The following is a 20,745-nucleotide window of genomic DNA, read 5'->3' on the forward strand; positions in this document are numbered from 1 at the left end:
CACTGTGTCTTTGCAGCACGGGCCCTAGCATGGGTGCAGCTACAAATGAAGGCAGTCAGCCCCAGCCTGCTCAGCACTGACAGCTGCTTTTTCATCAGTCTTGTCCTATCTCCCAAGGGGCCAAAACAAGAAGTCAACAGTATCAGTTCGAATCCAGAGAGGTAGAAATTAGACTGAAAACCACCCAAGTAAAAGAGACTATTCAGAAATGCAGTTCTGAACTCCATAGAGAAATGAAAACCCATCAGTAAAACTACTGGATTTTGGGAGAACTACCAGGTGAGAAGTGGGGGAGAGGGGATAACTCACAGCAAAGAAATTGGCTTTTGGCAGTGATTTTTTAAGGCAACCTCTCCTGGATCCTGAAATCCTTGCCCCATCCAGCATGTGCCAGGCTATTGAGCTTAGAGGGCTATATACAGTCAGGCTACAGCTTTTTAAAAAGATTTATGGTTGCATTCTTTATCTTCTACAGACTAGAAGCAAAGAGGAACTGTACTCAGTTTGCAAGACAGTATAAGAACTATTTTGTTTCTACAAGTATCAGTCAGGATTCTCATTGATTAAAAGAGGAAAGGGAGGAGAGAAGGAAGTTAAACCATTCTTCAGAAGTTTGTGCAGTTACATTAGGATACTTTGCAGATGAACAGTGGCATTCCTGGCCCCTGCAGCCCCCTCTGCCTCCCCGCCTGGCATTCTGAGAGCAGTGGAGGCCATGTGCAACTTCCCAGAACGCCTCTGGGGTGAGGCCTTCAGTTTGGCATATTAATACTATTGGCTGCTGATGGTGTACCAAACCTAGCACCTGGGGCATTTACCCTCCTTACCCCCCCAGGTATGCCACTGCAGATGAAGCAGAATTTTCTAGTACTGCCAATTAAAGTTCACTAGGATGGCAACGCCAGTTCCCCATTTCTGTGGTATGGAAGAATGAGGTCAAGAGATACTGGTGCAGTAACACCTTTGGACAATCTTCAAGTGACGGCCAAGGGGCAGCAGAGAATCAATCCTCTCTTTCCATTGCATCATTTTAAGTTCACTACTGTTAAATCAGATTCCTAGGTTGGATGGCTGACCCCCTGAGGCAGTCTTGTGGACCCTGGCGGATAATCGACTACAAAACAAGCATCATAAAAAGATACCATTTTTTAATGGCAGGCACATCATAATGGACAGTCATTTACAATAAGGTAGCCCTCAGTTAATGCAAAAATTAAAAAACACAAACCACAGCAGATATTTCAAACTGTTTCCTCACAGTGGTGCTGCCATCTCACTTTGTGTTCTTTTGCCTTCTGCCTCATGAGAGTAGCGACATTTGTCCCCAAGTGAACAGTTGCCCTGGGAGGAAAAATAGCAACCACTGTCATATCTGAACTGAGGCATACAAGTTGTTACTCAGACCTCAGTGAGCAAGGCAAGCCATCAGCCCCAGCTAAAAGATAATTTGGCTACCATGATCTGAAGCCTGCAGATCAGGGGCTTGGTATGCCTCCTGTTTTCACTGTCAGCCTAGGACTGTAAGCAAGGGCAGTTATAGAGTACCGTACAAGCCACGGCTAGCAAGCCACAACTGGCATAGGTTTTGATTTGGTAGGTCACAAGATGTCTGGACACAGCTGAAAGCAGCTTCTCATCTTTTGGTCTGCTTTTCATTGGATGCTCTCACAGCAGAGCAACAAGAGGGCTCAGGTACACTTACTCTATGAAATTCTTCATGTGGCAGAATTTCACATGAAATTAAAACTGGTGATGGTAACTGGGTTCTGAAGGATTAAGAATAGGCATGGAGGATTGCAGGCTCTATGGCAACAGATGCAACCACAGATTCTGGTTTTCCCCAATTTCAGTTTCCCAGGAACTGGGATAAATGACAAGACTTTTCCAGCTGTTGTACGCCCCACAGAAGTAACTGGGAGAACAACATGTTCCAGTGCACCAGTGTACCATAAAACCTTGATTCCTCTTCACTTTTGCAAAGTGCCTATGGAAGGGGACACTTTGAAGCAGGGGCAGTTTAGAGGGGAAGAGAGTGCTTGCTTTCCCTTGAAATGCCCTTAACACAAGCTGGTGGGAGGAAAAGCTGCTAGGGGAGGGATTTTCAAGAGAAAGTGTGCAGAAGTTGGGCTATAATAGCTGCAATATAACATGTAGTTTGCCTTGAGGTATCTTTTGGGCAAGACACCAAGAGAGCCTGATCATCAATCTCAGTGAGACCAGTAAGTCTGGTCTCTAGCACACTAAAAAGCAGTGGTTGTTGCCAAAGTGAAGGTTAAGGCACTTCTGCTGCACAGAGGGAGGGCTACATGTGCCTTAACAGATATATCAACATCCCAAGCTGCACAGAATCCAAATGGGGCGCAGAGCCATGACCCTTTTCCATCCAGATTAAAACAGGGTCATTTTCTGACTTATACTGTCAAACTCTAAGCCCCCAAACAGGCCACCTGGTTTACAAGCCTATCCCACACTTGCCCCCACTCTCTCTCTCTCTCACATCACCACCCTTCAAAGCCACAGCACAGCAGTTCCAGATACTCACCTGTCGGAACCGTTTGCAAGGGAAGTTCTTCAGGTGGCTCCCATCGCTCTCTTCTCCACACTCCTTCCTCTTGTTCTGGTGCAGCTTTCTCTTCTCCTGCAGGGAGGAAGAAATGCCACCCCTGTCCCCAACAGACCAATCAGGCTATAGCTGGGGAGGCTGTGGCCCCATTTTGGTGCTGTCACCATCACATCTGTTCATAACACAGAATTACAGCCAATACCTAGCAAAGATGTCAATCACGTCAATGTCAGGTGTCAACTGGCCCGTTTATCTTGCCCCCAGAACAGGAAACATGCGCACAGCTAGCCAAGAGGGGCATGAGAGAGTAACTTGGCCAGCAGCAGTCCCAGCCCTGAGATGGTAGCTCCAGCTGGGTCTTTTATTATGTAAAGCCTCCTTACCCAACTCAAGGAAGAGGCAGCACTGGAATACACAACTTCCAGGCTATCGCCAACTATGTAGTTCTTACCAGACATTCTTCCAAAAACTATGCTTGCATTTTTTTAGAAGACTAATTCACAGCTGCAAATAATTCTGGCACTACTTTTGCAGGAATGGAGTCCTGTTTTCCTTCTAACCACCATATCCCTGGAAACCTCAGTTTCCATCCTAGAGCAGAGAACAGAACTTGGGCATTTGTGGTTGCCTCCCAGCACCCCTGGTTCCCTGTAAGCCTTACCCAGTTTTGGCTCTGGCTTTTGGCCCCCAGTAGGGCTCAGGATTCACTTGGAACCGTTTGAGGCCCTGCTTTCGTGAGTTCGGATTGGCATCTGCCCGGACAGTGAAGGATGCTTGCAACCTGTGAATTCAGAGAGCAAGGCAAGTAGGGAGAGAAAGGAACCAGGAATCTCAGAAGGGTCTTTTAATGAGGGCTGCATATCAGAAAGTGGATTACACCTCTTATCTAGAAACACCTCTAGATAAGAACAGTGGACATCCACATACCCCTTCTTCCACAACTTTTCATATTTTTACATCCCAACTCTGCTTCCTGCTAACAGCCATCTGTGGATCTAGGACCTCACAAGATCCACTGTTCCTTGGCCATAAGCCTTTTCCTGCTTTGCCCAAGGCCCACATCTGCCTAAGCAAGACCTAGATTTGGGTTATCCCCAGGACCTACTTGGGTTCCACAGAGAGGATACGGGCGGCTGGACTGCTCTCTGAGAGGCGCTCTCTCTTCACAGGATTGAGTTTCTCCTAAGGGGGGGGGGTGATGAGGAAGAAGAGCAAAAGCAGAGATTTAATCTTGTTTTAACCAGAAGCTGAACAGGGCTGAGGGAAACTGCACACATGCAAGCAAGCTTTAGGTGAGGGATGGCTGCCCCTCACTGGTTTTTTATCAGACCAGTCCCAGGTAATCAAATGCACATGCAGAGTGTGAAGAGTACAAGGTACTTAGCCCCCAGCTCAAAGCACTAGTCTAAAGAGAATGCCAGGCATCCCTACCATGAGATGAAAGACCACGATATAGACTTGTGTATTGCCATGCACAGAAGACAGCAATGACAATGCCACTATCCAGAACAAGGACCTGAAAACTGGAACACCTTCCACAGCTATCCTGGAGATACCCAAGTAAGTGATCCATAAAGGAAAGCTCCCGTGCACAGAGGACAGCCCTTACTCACCCAGCAGCGCATGATGTCCCAAAGCACAGATGGTGATGCATCTGTCTTGATGGCACTCTTGCAGGCATGGGACAGTGACACCCGATAACCAGCATGGAGGAGAGCTGACCTGGAAAGGAAATGCACAGAGAAATTGCACTGGAATTGCCACCATCACTCCCAGCTCCAGACAGAAGAGCTCTAACAGAAGCCACTACTGAGGGCATTTCTCACCTTTGAATCGTACCGGATAATACAAAAGAGACTGGCTACTCTTGGTACATCTTTATTAGAGCACTGAATTCCACTTTGATCAGAACCAGGCTGTTCTGTTCTAAATATCTGCTACTATTTGCTGCCAAAGACTGGACCTCCCATCAACTTGTTCTTCTTGACCACTCTGGAGTTAGGAAATTGCTGTTCTCTCCACCTCCTGCAAAAAATCTCAAGCTACCAGACCCCAGTCCAGAAGCTGCTATGTCTCAGAGCTAGGGAAAACTTCTTATGTAGCCTGTCTGTTCAAACAATGGGCCCTGTGTCCTCTTGCACCATAGAGCAGAGTTTCAGCAACCCAGCAGATAATGACTGGCATAGTCAAGACTGAACAACAAAAGACCGATTAATCACAAGGCACTCAACAGAAGCACATTGCAGGGCCCTAAAGCCATACAAACATCACTGAGTACACTTTGAGGCAGCTAAGCAAACAGAACAGAGCAAGGCACCAAGATGGTACCATAAAGAGACTTTTAGTTCCCAGCACTGCCACTGACTAGAGTGAGCTCCTGTCCATCCCCACACATTACAATCCCTTACTGAATACTTTGTCTTTCAGAGGAGGACAGGCTCTTCCAGCACAAAATCCTCATCTTACCTGAACTGCAGCAGGGAAGGACTGTTGCAATGGATGGTTTTGCTGAGATTATCAAGGGTGTAATAGAGAGGGACATCACTGAGTTCCTACCACATAGGAAGAAACAGATTTGAGTTAAAAGAAGATATTTTCTTTGCAGGTTGAGGTCTTCTCTCAGGTTCTCTCTCAAAAGGTTGTGCAGGACCTCTCTATCTTATATCAAATCCTAGCCTAGCAAGGCCCTAACACAGTGGTTTTGATAGCCACACCTTCAAATTGTCTCAGCATGTTGCAGGGGATTCTAGCTCTAGGACAGACATTTCATGTTTGGTCAGGACTATCTAATTTTGTTCAACATTATAACTTTTAGGTCTTGCCTCTCTTATATAAATCACTCAAAAGCAGTTAACAGAACAACGAAGACCATAAAAAATACTATACACTAACACTTCCCTGCTAAAGTGCATTGCAGAGGAAGGTTGATAGTGGTGAAAGTTCAGTTTGACCCCATTTATTTTGGGAGATTTCTAGCTTCCCAAAGAACCTGCTTGGCATCTTAAATGCAGAAGCTGTTACCCTGGAATGTTCCTCAGAGGCTCATTGTTTAGCACCCCATTTCTAAAAAGCCACATGCGCAAGATGTGGATTGAGCTGTCTTTATCTTGGGGAAGAACTGAGGGCAATCGCACCAAGCCAACCTTCCTGCTGATACTGGCAAGTGTCCACCAACTAACTAAAGGCGTGGGATAATGGAGCCAAGTGGTTTTTCCTCATCCAGTCAGATGACTGTGACATGATCACACCTGGGCTTCTTAAGTTCAGGTACAAGGATGCTAAGCATGTTTTGCCAGGTCTGACACTGGAACCAGCTGCTGGTTTGCAGAAGGTACACCCACTTACACCCACTGCCCTATAAGAGCAGAAGGCCAACACTCCTGGAACAACATGTATGGCTAGCAATAGGGACTGTATTTCTAGTTAGACATATTTCAGGAATTAATTTTGTTTTGCTTGCTCTTTCCACCTCAAGCCATCCTGCAAACCTTCCATGTGGAAAGTTTTGTACTGTGCTCTCTAAGCAGCTACTTTGCACCGCCTGCTGAGTTTTTACCAATTCCTGCACCCAATTTTGTCAAGCGCTCTCTTTGGGGTCCTGCAGCCAAGTTGAGGCATTTTTCACCAACCTGCTCATTGCACTTCTCTCCATCCATTCTTCATTTTGTTAATTTAAAATCCCAAAGAATAATGAATTTAAAGGTTTTATTTTGACTCCTTGCCTGCGTTGTCTGTGCTCAATGGGAACTGAGTGAAGTTGTCCAGCCTGGCTTTTCCACACCAAACAGATAGCTATGCGGCACTGTATTCAGACATTCTGCCTCTCGAATCATGAGAGCAGCCATGCCAGTCGCTCCACTCCACAGGCTCCTGTATTGTAGCACTAACAGAATGCAACAGAGTGAACAGACTCTGGCCTCTACTATATCCCTTGCCTCTCAGATGCACTAGCAAATTTAAAAAATTATCCTTTTGTTATTCACTCCTTAGACGTGCAATGTTTGTTACTTCACACCTTGGCAAGAAGTTGCTTCTGTTTGCTTGGGGTGACCCAAGCCGGACTGATCCTGTTTGGCAGACATCAGTGCTTTTATTTGGACAGACAGTCATCCTCACCTCTATCGCCATGCTGAGGATGCCCTGAATTCGCTGACTTGTTTGGAAGCGGCTTGGGTTACTTCCAACTGCCGACAGAACCCGCTGCACAAAATCCACATCATGGAGAGACTCTGCCCACATGGGACCACCCAGCTGCCAGAGCAGAGAAGCAGAGGTGAGCTTGCAGATCCCCTCACCAGAAGAACCTCATGAGGCTCACAGACAAGACAGCTCTCACCTGATGGCGCTGCTGGCAATGTTCACAGGAAGGCCCGACGGGTGGCCCGCAGGCAGCCTTGTAGTTTATACTGTTTGATTAAGGGCAATAAAAGCAACATATAGGGTATCACCAGGCTAGAAGGGAATCTGTTAGCTTTTGGTTTCCTCATTGTTTGTGCCTGTTAACTGCTTTCATCCATATTAGGAAGAAACAGTGTTCAAGCATCTATCAGACTAAAGACCAATTGCTAGTCTGCATTACATTTGGCACCATAGAAAAAGGACATGGGTATACAAAACTTGCTTGGGGTATACACCCCAGTACAGGATGGCATGTTACAGAGCTAAGCCATGTCCACACTAGGGGAAAGAAAGCAGCCATTCATTACTCCGGTGGACTGCATCGCCACAGCAGCAAGTAGAAAGCATCTGAATTAGTCAATGCGGTTTGGTCCCCAATTGCAATAACAGTCCTCCTTTTCATACAGCAGCACTCCCCCCACTTTTCTGATGCTCACAAGCAACAGACACATGGCTGTAGCACAAGCTTATGTAGCAGGCTGTTGTGAAGATTAAAGAACAAGAGGGCTGAAAGTGAGGCAAGGTGGTGGTGACCCTCCCCCTGCTCTCTCCCCAAACTGAGGTTGCCTCGTGAAGAGATCTGCCCAGGAAACAGGTCTCCTGCTCTCATCAGCTCAGGAACATCTGGACATGCAGCTGTACGTAGAATCCACTTGTCCAACTGGAGGGAATCCCCACCACCACTCCCTCTCTCTTACTTGTTTCCATTGCTCGCCAGCTTGCCAAGTCTCTGGATATTAAACGAGCCACAGCCCACACAGTTATAGACAAAGGCCTGTTTGCTGCCAAGAGAAAGAGAGTTACCACACAACAGGTTTGGACACCCAGGGGAGGGGGGAAGGTAAAGTTTAAGAAATCTCAAGAACCTGGGATGAGCTCTCCATTACTCCAACTAACTGGAAGCACAATGGAGAGTGCCACCCAGGAGATTCACAGTTTGCCAGCCTGTAAAGGAGTCACAGCAGGAATCCTAACAAAGCAGAAGAATAGGCTGGGGCAGGCTCACCTGGCAGAAGCTTTGACCTTGGCCTGACCAGTAAAGACCCGGACAAAGACACGAATGTAAAAATCAGCACTGACAGACAGAAGTGGGACAATGTAGCGCTGGTAGCAGTTGGCACGCAGATCAAGGCTGTGCAGGATAATCCGTAGGGCCTAGAGGAAGACAAAACCCACAGCAAGAGCCTTTTTTGTCTTTGGATAGTAACTCCACGTGCCTCTGTTTTGCATGATTCATGATACCTTCAAACTTCGAGACACTGTTCATACAGTGCAATACATCAGTATATTCTTATGGATCATTTACTTAAGGGATGCGTCTTGCTTTGTTAGTTTTATTAAGGATGTACTATCAAGTAGAAAGACCTCAACATTGCAGAAAAAAACCAAGCTGGGAGTAAGACAGTGTGGAGTAAGAGCTTTAGAGCCCAATCCTAGGCATGTCTGCTCAGAAGTAAGTCACACTAGCATCAATGGGGCTTACTCTTGGGTAAGTATGGATATGATTGTAGCCTCAGTTGTGTCCAGGGCTAACCCAGTGCCTGAGGCAGCATGTCAAATATCATCCCCTAAAAAACTTCCTGAATTTTAAAAGGGACCAAAAAGAAGTGTGGAGGATAGAATAGTGGTGGGCTAGAGCAGGGCTGCCCAAACCCCGGCCCCCAGGCCTCTTGGGGCCCGTGGAGGGCACCAATTCGGCCCCCCAGGGAGCCCCCCATGTCCAATGGGCACTCGGCTGACCGGAGCCCTCGCTACCCCAACGCGACAGCAAGGAAAGGGCTAAGCACTCACAGGAAAGCAGGAGCCCCGCCCATCCGCAACCCTCCCATTAGGTTGGGGAGGCTGCAGCTGAGTGCAGGTGTGGGATGGGGGTAAGAAGTCCTGGGTCTGTTTGTCCTGCTTGAGTTTGGCTTGGGTGGGGGCAGGCACTGAGGAGGGAGGGGAAACTGTAAGTCTATTTGTGCTGCTTGCGTGTGCTGGGGCAGGTGCTGCAAGGGAGAAATCGCGGGATGTTTGAATGCCACTGGAAAGCATGTCTACTCAGCAGTAAATCCCATCAGACTCAGTGGGGTTTACTCCCAGGAAAGCGTGGATCCAATTGGGCTGTGAGTGCTTGGTGTTGGAGGCAGGCGCTAAAGGGAAGAAATCACAGGGATGTTTGAATGAAGCTGGAGAGCATGTCTATTCGGCAGTAAGTCCATAGAGTCAGTGGGGCTTACTCCCAGGAAAGTGTGGGTTGATTGGGCTGTGAGTGCTCGGTTTTGGAGGCAGGCACTGCAGGGGAGAACTCACAGGATGTTTGAATGGGGAGGAAACCTACTGCTTTTGCTTGTTGGGGTTGCTGGCAGAGAGGGAGGAAGGTGGGGGGGGCAGTTTGTGGATGAGGAAATACACATAGCTCTCTTGCCAGGGGGCCAGAGGCAGGCACTTGCTGCCAATTTACTATTCAAGACATTTGCCTCAATCAGTCTCATTGGCAGGTTAGTGCCTATTAGGACAAGAATACATGCAAGGAGCTGCTTCTTATTACTTTGCTGAGCAACGAACTAGAATGCACTCATTTTCTCTTTAGCAGAGCAGGAAATGGCCCGAGGATGGACATAAACAGCAATGGGGCATAGGCTTGCATGTCTGGATTCCCCAGCACCTCACTCTACTCACCATCTCATGGCAAAACCTGGCCTTGATAGACATGGCCCCGTATTTGCTGTAGCAGGTCTCCCCAGTGTTCCCAGCCATGACAGCCATGTCGGTGCATGTGACACACAGCAGGCCTGCAACAGTATTCTCAAAGTGTAGATAAATCACAGAACACACGACACAAACCTCCTACCCCACCCCATCCCCTCAGCACCAGAGTTGCAAAACCAAGACACACAGTACTTGGTCCCCTGCTCTGCCACACAGCATGCACTGATTTGGTTGTATGTGATGACTTCTGTTCCTATTTCTGCAAAGGGTGTGAATACCTTTTTCTACCTGCTGAAGCAGGGAAGGAATACTCTGAGCTCAGATGCTGAAGGGGCACTTATACAGGATGAGAAGAATCATTTTACAGGAGTCTGCCCATCTTCAGAGAGCTCTGGAAACTAATTTCCCATCAGAGCCATGATTAGAGCTAGACACAGACTCCAAGAGTCTGAGTTTGCAATGCCCCATTCCACCATTTCCTGTATAATGCTTAAGCACCTGGCAACCTTCAGAAGAAGCATTCTTGCAACATCTCTCCCTGCACAAGTCAAGACACAGAAATACTCTGAGTCCAAGGCTGATTTTGTTTAGATATCCACAGAAACCTGTTTCTTCATGTTGGAAAAAGAAAAGAAAAGAAACACTGGGGATCCCTAGATCCAAAATCTCTGCAGAGCCCCAGTTGTCAAAGTACCCTGTTTGTCACCACTGATAGCAAAGCCTAATGCTGAAACAAGCTGCTGCCTCACCTCCTTCACTCACAGCCTGCACTGCAGCATCCAGAAACACAGAAGGGCTTCCATATGGGTCCAGGTCAATGACATCAAACTGCTCTTTGGCTGCCTTGTGCTGGTACATTAGCATCCTGGGTGAGGGAGAAAGCCATGTTCAGAAGCACCGCACTGTGACAGAAAACAGTGGTCTAGTTCTCACAGTGGTGATAAACCCTCTGCTTGGACTGTACCACTTCAGGCTGCATGTGAGGCTCACATGACTGAATGCTCCTTCAAATAACAACTAATCCCTCTACACTGAAAACTAGATGCTAGGTAGAGAAGACTTGGCCCTAATTCTTCTCCCTGGCATGCTAGTTCTATATTAATTTTTTGATATGGAGGAGCATTCTATCACGCCAGTACTACCTGCAGTCCTAAGTGGTATAGTATAGGCACAGGTTTACCACCTCACTGAGAACTAGACCAGGGAAACACAAAAATACTTTCTGAGACCAGCAGATGCAAACTAGAGGGTTTCACCACTGAAGTTCAATGAAGTGTGGGAAAGGGGAACAGGAGGCATGAAACTTTGGAGGAGTAATGTGCTAGACATCAACACAGGAAAAGGAAAAAGAGAAATTAACTGAGCCAGTCCCTTTGTCCCATTCTTCCATTTTTATAGTCAGCTTAAGCATGATCCTATCTGGACACTGCTAGGAATAAAGACAATTAGGAGAGAAAGCAGGTCTCCAAATTCAGTTCCCGGACAACAAATTGTTAAATTCAACTCATGTCCTGGAACTGATGAAAAAACTTAGCATCCATCTGGAAGGAGAAGTGGAAGAGGCAGAACTCGTGGTTCCTGCTATCTTTTAGGTCTCATGTCTCTTAATATGATAGAAGAGAGAGGGTTTCTTGTGCTCAGCAAACCCTACCAACAAGAATGAGCATTTCACAGAAGGTACACTTCAGACTTATTTCCCCATCCACCCCAAAAACCACTTCCACACCAAGCTAGCATGAATGTGAACTCACGCATTTTTTAAAATCTTGATCTGGTAAGTTGTTTTAAATAGTGAACAGAAAAAAGTTATGAAAGCTATTTGCTACAGGAACTACAATGGGCTGCTCTTTAACAGGAATACTGGAGAAGATTAGCTACTCCCATTCTACCACATTCCAATTTGCACCTGCCATGTGAGGGCATTCCCAACAATATAAATCTGTTCGTCAGTTTTGCATCTGTAAGCACTAATGAATTCTGCTGTTAGCACCACACAGAAGGGCACAGTTCACTAACTGCACAACAGAGCCACATGGTCCACCCAGTGCATTGAAACAGTCATTGATTCAGCTGCAGTCCATGTACTTGTATAGGCATCACTAGGTGAAGACATTTTGAACCAAAGACAGCAAAAGGTGCAGGACCATAAGTTTTCCTCCTCCTTTTGTGTTGTGTTACTTCTATTAGCTTACAGAGAAATGAAGTGGCACATTATATATTTCTTCCAAGTTGCAAAAATCTGGATGTAGTTGTAAGGAAAAGCATCACAAACCAAACCAATTCATGAAAAATTCAAATTCCTCTCTACTTTGTCCAAGAACCTCTTTCTGGAGTACAGACCACGTTGCTGGGATCGCAAACAAGTTAATCAGCATAATCACATGGCACTATATATTATAAACAAAACAAACCAGCAGCCTCTAACCAGTTGGTTCTTTCAGGGCTTAGAACTGGGCCATGACTCAAAACTTCATACCATCAAAGAGTTACTAATTACTTTTAGCAGTTAACAAACAAACGAGCTCAAGTTAGCCAACTGCTACAGGTACCAGGCTGAATTTGGGGGACACCTAACCTGCCTCATCTTTTCTGAAGCTGCATTTTTTCCTGGCAGATACACAGTCCTACCATTTTACAGCTCAGTCAGAACTTCTGTAAAGAAGTTAGCTGGTCAAAGAGGAAGAAATCCAGGATTCAGGCTATAATGGGAAGCCCTCCACCTACCGGGCATCTGACAAGCTTGGAGTCACCAGGTGCCCGATATCATTGAGCTGAATGTTTTGGGTTATTAGCTCAACAGCTTTGGAAGAGAAGTCATTAGCCACTATGCTGCACAGACCAGGCACCTCCTTGGCAAATCGGATGGAGCGTAGTCCAGAAGCAGCCAAAGCCTCCAGCACCCGGAGTCCACCCTTAAATGGAGAAAGATACAGGAAAATTAATGGAGAGCATCGCAGATGGAGAACACACTGGAGCACCACAGATGCCCTGCTAAAATGAACACAATAGCCAAACAAGAAGTGTGTGGGGATCCCTTGCCCCAGCCCACATAAAGCTCAGTACTACCAGCGTTAAGAAGCAGCCACTGGAGGCTTAAACCTAGAACAACCATGAGTTTCCACAAAACACTTTTCTGTGCCTTATGATTTGGGGACCAACTCACATGTGGAAGGAAACACAAGTTGCCTTTTGCAACAGATTTTCAACGTTGAATCAATCTTATGAACACTTTAACATGTATCTAAATCAAGAGCTGGTCTGCAGGTCACAGACTCTGTTCTTAAGAAGGTCTGTGACAGCCCAGCTCAAGCATTTTACAGAGGTCAAGCAAGAAGTCCCATTGTAGGTGGGTACTGGAAGGCCATTTAAAAGGAGGAAGATATTTAAGCAGTGAAATATTTAACCTACTTTGTTAGACATCATGGAAGACGCCTTAAGTCTGTAAGTCTGTGTAGATGCCTACACCTATAGCATATAATGAATAATGCTGCTATTTATAGAATGTCATCAGTAAACATGGGGCTTGTCAGAGCAGAAGCAAAAAAGGGGGGAGGTCCCTTTTCTAAGGAGCACTCCTGGGGAGAGAGTGTCTTTTTGTTTGTTTTGCATCTGTTCCTTGGAAAAGCACCACATACATTGATGACATCAGATATACTCAAGAGTGTTGCTCATTATATGATACAGATGTCGGGCTCTGCAATTTGATTTTGATGCTGGAAGGTACAATAAAGGAGAGGAAAGGATATCAAAGGAGTTAGGGTCTAATCCTATCCAACTTTCCTGCTCCAGTGTAGCCGCACTGCAGCCCCATGGCAAGGGAACCCATGTTCCCATACCCTGAGAAGGCCCCAGTGACTGCCCCTCCACCACAGGGTGCAGCACACACCCCACTGGCACAACTGCACCAGTACTGGAAAATTGGGTAGGATTGGGCCCTTAGCCATTTAAAATAATGTCAGCACAATAAAAAACAATCTGCCATCCATCCAGACCAAACTACAAGCAAAGGGACATAGTACCTGGCACACTTCCCCCACTGCTGCAACTTTAAGCTCTTCCTGGTCCAGCTGATTCCAAGCAGGTGACTGTTCTGAATCATCATCTTTGTCACCTTTGGAAAGATCCACCACAACTTTTGAGGCATTCTCTTCCCCAGGGACTGAAACTGCAAAAAGACAGAGCATTAGAGACTGATGTGAAGCTCTTGTCTGGAAGCCTGCTTGAAAATCCATCACCTCTGATGCCCATTTACATTCCTAAATCATTTACACAAATGTAAAATGGCTTATTATTCAATATTAAGCCAAGCACTGCCAGTGAAGTCAATGAAAGATTGATTCTCCTGAAAGACCTGAAAGTCTGGGTCCTCTTTCTACAGCTCAGCTGTTTTCACTGAAGGGATAACTCTTATTGCTGCACCTCCCCTTTAATTCAGTTGCAAGTTAGAAGAACTGCATACATTCCTCCCCTCCAAATTTACAGCCCAGTCCTAATTAACTCCCTGATGTGGTGATAAAGAGGCGCCACTGCAACTACCGCTATATCCTACAGTGAGATAGGCCACTGGAGGCCTCCTTGGGGTAAGGGAACATTAGTTTCCTTGCCTTGGGGTGAGCACCGGTTGCCCCTATGGGTCAAATTGGACCTGCACCAGCTCAATTGATGAGGCAAGTTCAAATTTATCCATGAAGACAGATCAGGTCCAGGAAGGGGGTCAGAATTTGGCATGTGCCACAACCACACACAACCTCTCCTGGCCCAATCCTGCCTACATTCCCCTGGTCAGCAGGGCTATGCTGCATCCCATAGGGAAACTTAGTAGGTGGGAGGTCTCTTCAGAGTAAGGGACATTTACCCCCTGGTCCTGGGGAAAGCCCAAGCCACTGCTATGGATCAATTTAGACCTGTGCCAGTAGTATCGCTGGCACAGGTCCAAGTTGATCTGTGTCAGCAGATCAGGTCCAGAAAGGGGGGATAGGATACAGCATTTGCTGGGGCTGCCAAACTCACCCTCCTCGCAGGCTTGATCTGTCCATCCCCAGCCCCATTCCACCCCTCCCCTACATCTGACTCACCTGCACCAATGGGTGTTGCTCTGGCCTTTGCGCCAGCACTGCCTATAGATGTGCTGTTGCAAACAGCTTTACAGTGCTTTTGCAACTGTGTGCACAACAGAGCACACACTTAAATGGTGTAAGATAAGAACAGGATCGGGCCACTAAAGTCCTTTCTTCTATTAACCTTCCATATGTCTACTTTGTTAGCTTAAATTGTTCAAGCAGACTATCCATTGTTCTTTGCAGTATAGTCGTCAATGAAAGAAGGCCTAGACCAGCCATTTTCAACCACTGTGCCATGGTACATTGGTGTGCCACAAGTGGTCCACAGGTGTGCAATAGGAATTTGGGGGGAAAGTCATTTATTAGTAGGGCCAATGGGGGATGTGAGCCCCTCACTGGCAGCATGGTGTGCCTTGTCAATTGTCAAAAACTTGATGGTGTGCCTTGACAATTTTAGTGACTTGTCAGTGTACCATGAGATGAAAAAGGTTGAAAATGGCAGGTCTAGATATTCTGTACTGCAGTTCTAAGAATTAGGTCAAAAGCTTTGAAGAGGGGTCTAGTTATTTCATGTCAGGTCACGACTAACACTGTACAATGCTGCCTGAGCAGGTGTACAAGGCAGAGCCGTTCCAAGCAAACAGTATACACCAGCGTTTTTCAACCGCTGTGCCACGGCACACTAATGTGCCGCAAGGCTGCCTCAGGTGTGCCGTGAGACCAGAGCAGACAGGCAGCAGCCGCACATGTGGGGGAAGCGGCTGCTTTGAGCCTCATACGCAGCAGAAGAAAAAGGAGCAGGCAGCCAGTGAAGGGGCTGGTCGTGGCTGCTTTGTGCCTCCTGCTGTCACTTGCTTCTGCTCCTGAGCAAGACGAAGGCTGTAACCTGATTTACCTGGGAGTAAGCCAAATTGACTATTATGGGGCTTACTTTTGAGTAGACACGCCTAGGATTGGGTATTAAGTCCCTGTTGCCTCCTCTGCGTGTTGACTGGGCGATCAGAGAAGTTTGTAGGAGGTCCCAGCAGACAGAACGAGGGAGCCAGGAGCAGGCAAGCAGATATGAAGTGAGTGAGTCTGCTGAGGCTACCAGCCTAAGAACTGGCTGGCTAAAAGGGTCCTGGAAAGTCCCTTTTCCTTGCCACAGTTTGCCTGCAACTCCCCAAAGCAACCCTCCCTGCATTGCCTTTTAGGGGGAAGGGCATTGGGCCACAATCCTCTCCATACTTACCTGGGAGGAGGCCCCATTGACTATAATGGGGCTTACTTCTGAGTAGACATGCCTAGGACTGGGCTTTTGGTCGCACTTTTTTTCTTAAATACAGGAGCAGGCAATTGGCACTTCTCCTTACCCCACTCCCTCCCACAGGCACATTGCCCCCCAAATCTTATAATTGCAGTCAGCACCTCTTACTGTCCCTCCCTTCACTCATCCCCACCTTCCAAAGGTTCAGAATCAGTTGCTTCAAGTTATCTCTCCCCCCACTCCAGCTGTGTCCTGTAGTTGTTTCACTCGTGTCTCTTCATTGCCCCCACCCCACAGCTCTCCACTATGTGCTCAATCTGACCTCTCTTTGCCAGCACTTTCTCGCATAACACTTTAATAACATTTTTCATCCTTTCCAGAATCACATATACTTTTTTCTCCAAGCTTCTTGTGAGTTTCTTTGTCATGTAATAATATAATTGTATTAATTATATTCATTAACAATTAATTGTAATTCAGTTTTTTACTTAGATTAAATCACTGCTAGTGTGCCTTGACAATTTTAGTGCCTTGTTGGTGTGCCGTGAGCTGAAAAAAGTTGAAAATGGTTGGTATCCACTATGCTTTGCACACAGATCTCATAATTTGAAAGCAAGGAGAAGAGCAGCAGCACACTCTTTCCTACACTATGGAAACAAGAGAAAGTTTGGCTTTAAAGGAGAGATAGATTGTGTCTATCTCCCTGCAGATACTGAAAATCGCAGATAATCAAATTCATGATCTTCTGCCCCTTAAGCCTTCAAAAGCCCTTGTAGGACTTCCCCAGGCTTCAGAATGCCTTATATGGCATAAAAACATCACTTCTGGTTTCCCTTGGGAAACTGGAAGTAGCATTTTTTTTTTGTTTTGCCCTGAAAGTGTCATTCTGAAGCCTTCTGGAGGTGACCAGAGCACAAGGGCTCAGGTGGGGTCAAGTCTGGCTCAACACGGGTCCAGAGGACCCTTATGTACAAGCAGAATTGACAACTGTGCCTCATATGTTATTAGTTTTCCCTCGATGGATCAGACATGAAATAAAGGAGACAATATTGTCACTCACTTTGAATTCCTTTTGATGAAAGCTGTAGACGAGCAAATTCTGTAATGACGGCACACCTGTAGGTGGAAAAGGAGAGAGAAAGTCTCAGCATATATTAAAACTCAGATAAGTACGGTGTTGATATCCCACAGCCAGGCATACAAAAGCACATGCACACACTCCTTAGAATTTCAGAGAGGTCTATTATTCAAAGTGTGAGCATTTTTTGCTTCTAAAATTCTGGCCTCTATAAAGGTCACTAGAAGTTTACCCCAAATGATGAGTCAGTTCAGATAACAACAGATGACTACTCAAAACCTGACACTATGCCTAAAGTTAAGGGTGGGTCAACTTCAGATTTGCATTCATCTTTTGGGAGCACACTAGAATTACTATGGTCCAACAGTGGGTTTTTAGTTTACAAAGCAAGTGTGCATATTCAGGATCTCTAAAAACTAGCCATAACTAATCTGTGTTAAGCAACCTTGAATATACACTCTTTAAGTAAGCCTTGCTGGATCAGACAAAGGTTCACCTAGTCCAACATTATTTGCAATAATCCATTCTTTGCAAATAAAATGTAATTACAAGATGAGCACATGGTTCTCTTTCTCCATACAGCTTATACTGTTGAGAAGTTATCTGCAATTATAGGCTCTGTTATGGAAACAGACAGTGGCATGACAGGGTCAATTCACATGGAAAACAATGCCTATGTTAGCTTTTATACTAAGGGCACAATCCTAACCAGATCTACTCAGAAGTAAGTCCTATTATGTTCAATGGGGCTTACTCTCAGGAAAGTGTGGTTAGGATTGCAGCCTAAAACACACAAACACATATTTTAACTATATACTGTATGTTCCTCTGAACTGCTGGATAATAGAATGTGTAGAATAGGCAGCAAATGGGACTGCACCTTTCCTGTCAAAAGAATCTGAAGACGAGGGGGCAGTGAGCAACAAGGACCTACATGTTTTGCCTTTCGCCCTCACTACAACAGATTTGGCAGCAAAGTAAGACCAAGCTAAAAAGTACAGGGAATTGAAATTGGAATGTCCATTCCCTGGTCACATGTATTTGGAATACAATCACATACTCCATAAATATCCTTCTGGTGATGATAGGAAGCACTCGGGACATGGTGCAGGGCCCCCCCAGCATCCTCTAGCCTGCAGGTTCCTTGGGGCTGTCTAGGGACATAATTCTTTCTGGTAGAAAACATGGGCTGCCTCTTCTCTTTTTCACATATCAAAAGGTGGAGTTGAGTACACAGGTGTTGATTTGCCCTCTTGAACAAATCCTTGGAACCCACATTCTTCCCCTCCCTGTGACCCCTTTGGATGTGAAGGAGTGCTCATTTCTCCTTATTGTTAAAGTAACTTGCAGGTGGTTTAATACTCATGAAATTTTCAGTGATCTCCTCTTCAACATAAAGTAATCCAAGGCTGACTAATTCAGCAACTCCAGGCTGCAACTCCCATATTCTATCTCCCAAAATTAGAAGAACAACCTCTTCTATAGCACATGGGCAGATTCCAACAGATCATTTTCTACAAAGTTCAATGGAAAACAAACCATAATGTCTCCACTGGCTCTCACTTACGTCAGGTCTCTGTTGAACTCCTGGACAGGGTTGTAGAACACTTCATTGGCACTTGGGAAAATTATTTTTGCCTTCCCTTCTGTGATCAGTGTCTCACCATTTTTTACTGGTTCAGTGCCACTGCTGGGATCCCCCATAGATGGCTGAGTCACTCTTTGCTCCAGATTAGAGCCTTCCATTTCCAAGTCTTGTGTATGATCACTTTCCATGTTTTTAATAAAAGCAATATTTCTGACTTGGTGATCCACAAAAGATAAGAGATTCCACACCTTCTTATGACTTGTTGCACTTCTGTGTAGTGATATAGAATGCTCCAGAAACCTAACCCACAGAAGACACTTGCATGCCATCAGTTCAGCTCCTTCCCAACATTTTCTGAAAGTATAAGAAAATCCATTTCTATTGCAATCATCTGCAGGCACTTATGCATGGGCACCACAGTTATATGACTAACAAACAGCATGCAAGAGGAAAGTACTATTCCCTTCTCAGTAGTTCTCAAACATTTTAGTACCAGAACCCACTTTTTAGAAAGGCAATCTGTTGGAACCCACCAGAAGTCATTAACCTGGAAGTGCTATAATGGCTGGAAGTGACATCATCCAGCATGAATATTTTTAACATCCTCCGTACTATAAAATCAAATTAAAAATTTTATAATAAGTATAAATTAAAAAATGTATTTAAAATAAAGAAAACCCTCCTAACCTGCCCAAGCAACAGCTGATCTGTTTTAAAAAGTCCCCAACATCCCAAAGGCTGCAATACTATCCACACTTAAGCCCCATTGACTATCATCGATAAAAGCACATACTGTACATAGTAGCCTGTTAAAAGTACAGATCTGTAACATTTCCCTGAATTCAGTCACATACCATGATAGCATCAAGTCTATTAAAAATAAAATACACATTGAAATGAGTGGGGATCTACCTGAACTTGGCTTGCGACCTACAGTTTGAGAAACACTGCCCTTGTTCTTTCCTGCTGAAAGTCGGCCACTTGTGAAGATACAAAAGCAAACAGTGAAAATAATTCTAAAATGAGGAGAGCAAATTGTGGTAAACCTCCTCCCACAGGGAGCCATTAGTTATTTGATTCTTCTCTGTAAACCGCTTTGTGAACTTTTTGTTGAAAACCAGTATATAAATACTGTTAATTAATTAAATTAATTTTAATAGAGCAACTCCAACAGGTGCTTATAGAGCCTCTGCTTGAAGATCTCCAGTGAGGGAGTCTACCACCTCCCTCGACAATCTGTTCCACTGCCAAACTGCTGTTACTGTCAGGAATTTTTTTTTCCTGATGTCCAATCAGAATCTCTTCTCTTGCAGTTTACACCCACTGGTACCCACTTCAGAGGCAACTGAGAACAAGTTTGTCCCTTCTTGCATATGACAGCCCTTCAGGTGTTTGAAGACAGCTATCGTATCCCCTCTCAGCCTTCTCTTCTCCAGGCTGAACATACCAAGACCCCTCAACCTTTCTTTGTAGGGCTTGTCCTCCAGGCTTAATCGCTGTCCTCTGAACACACTCCAGTTTGGCTGTGTCTTTCTTAAAGTGGGGTGCCCAGAACTGGACACAGTACTCCAGGTAGGGTCTAACCAGTGCAGTGAGATACCACCAGGCACCACCTCAAGTGCCGCCGGTGGCACCCGTACCACTGGGTGAGGAAACACTGGTATAGCCGATCCAGTGCACGCAGAGTCCCAATGAATAGGAAACAAAGCCAGAGCCCCAGAATACAGGACTTTGATACAGCACTCAGTGCCAGGGCAGAAAATGAAGGGACTGAACTGTGGAATGACCCTCATCCCCAACAAGCAGAACAGAGCTGCAACTTCTTCAGCTGGACCACCCCCTGCACCACCTCTTGACCCACATGCCTTCCTACCCAGCAGCTGTACCAGGAAGCGTCCCAGGCTTCTCAGCAGACTACAACTGCAACGCCATGTTGAAAGTGGCTGCCCAACGATCAGGTGACTTCGTTCCGGCCAATAAAATGAGACCAGTGGACGGGAAGCCGGGAGAGCCAAGAAAAAAGCAACGGGTTGGGCTCGCCTGCGAAACGCCAAGCAGAGCAGCTGAAGTTCCATATGCGCTCACTAAGCAGCAGTTCCCATCCCTTTGAACGCGACAAGC

General features: G+C 45.9%; 1 protein-coding gene across 5 annotated transcripts; it reads right to left on the reverse strand.

The window, feature by feature from the left end:
* Positions 1-1,131: 1,131 nt before the first annotated feature.
* Positions 1,132-20,588, reverse strand: TRMT1 (tRNA methyltransferase 1). 5 transcript variants are annotated; one of them, XM_066616836.1, is made up of 18 exons: positions 20,498-20,571; positions 19,537-19,604; positions 18,604-18,978; positions 17,019-17,074; positions 13,672-13,817; positions 12,377-12,564; positions 10,402-10,517; positions 9,623-9,735; positions 7,968-8,116; positions 7,660-7,743; positions 6,900-6,969; positions 6,680-6,814; positions 5,030-5,115; positions 4,177-4,285; positions 3,669-3,745; positions 3,225-3,344; positions 2,543-2,663; positions 1,132-1,341 (listed from the first exon to the last, which is right to left on the reverse strand). In XM_066616836.1, exons 3-18 carry the CDS (start codon positions 18,951-18,953, stop codon positions 1,255-1,257), a joined length of 2,007 nt encoding a protein of 668 aa, XP_066472933.1. In that variant the 5' UTR covers positions 18,954-18,978; positions 19,537-19,604; positions 20,498-20,571; the 3' UTR covers positions 1,132-1,254. The 5 variants fall into 5 exon arrangements, with proteins under 5 accessions (XP_066472933.1, XP_066472934.1, XP_066472935.1 ...); XM_066616837.1 differs by having other exon boundaries at positions 20,511-20,552; XM_066616838.1 differs by lacking the exon at positions 19,537-19,604 and having other exon boundaries at positions 20,511-20,588.
* Positions 20,589-20,745: the final 157 nt, after the last annotated feature.

Source organism: Tiliqua scincoides, chromosome 2, assembly GCF_035046505.1.
Source record: "Tiliqua scincoides isolate rTilSci1 chromosome 2, rTilSci1.hap2, whole genome shotgun sequence".
Classification (NCBI taxonomy): domain Eukaryota; kingdom Metazoa; phylum Chordata; class Lepidosauria; order Squamata; family Scincidae; genus Tiliqua; species Tiliqua scincoides.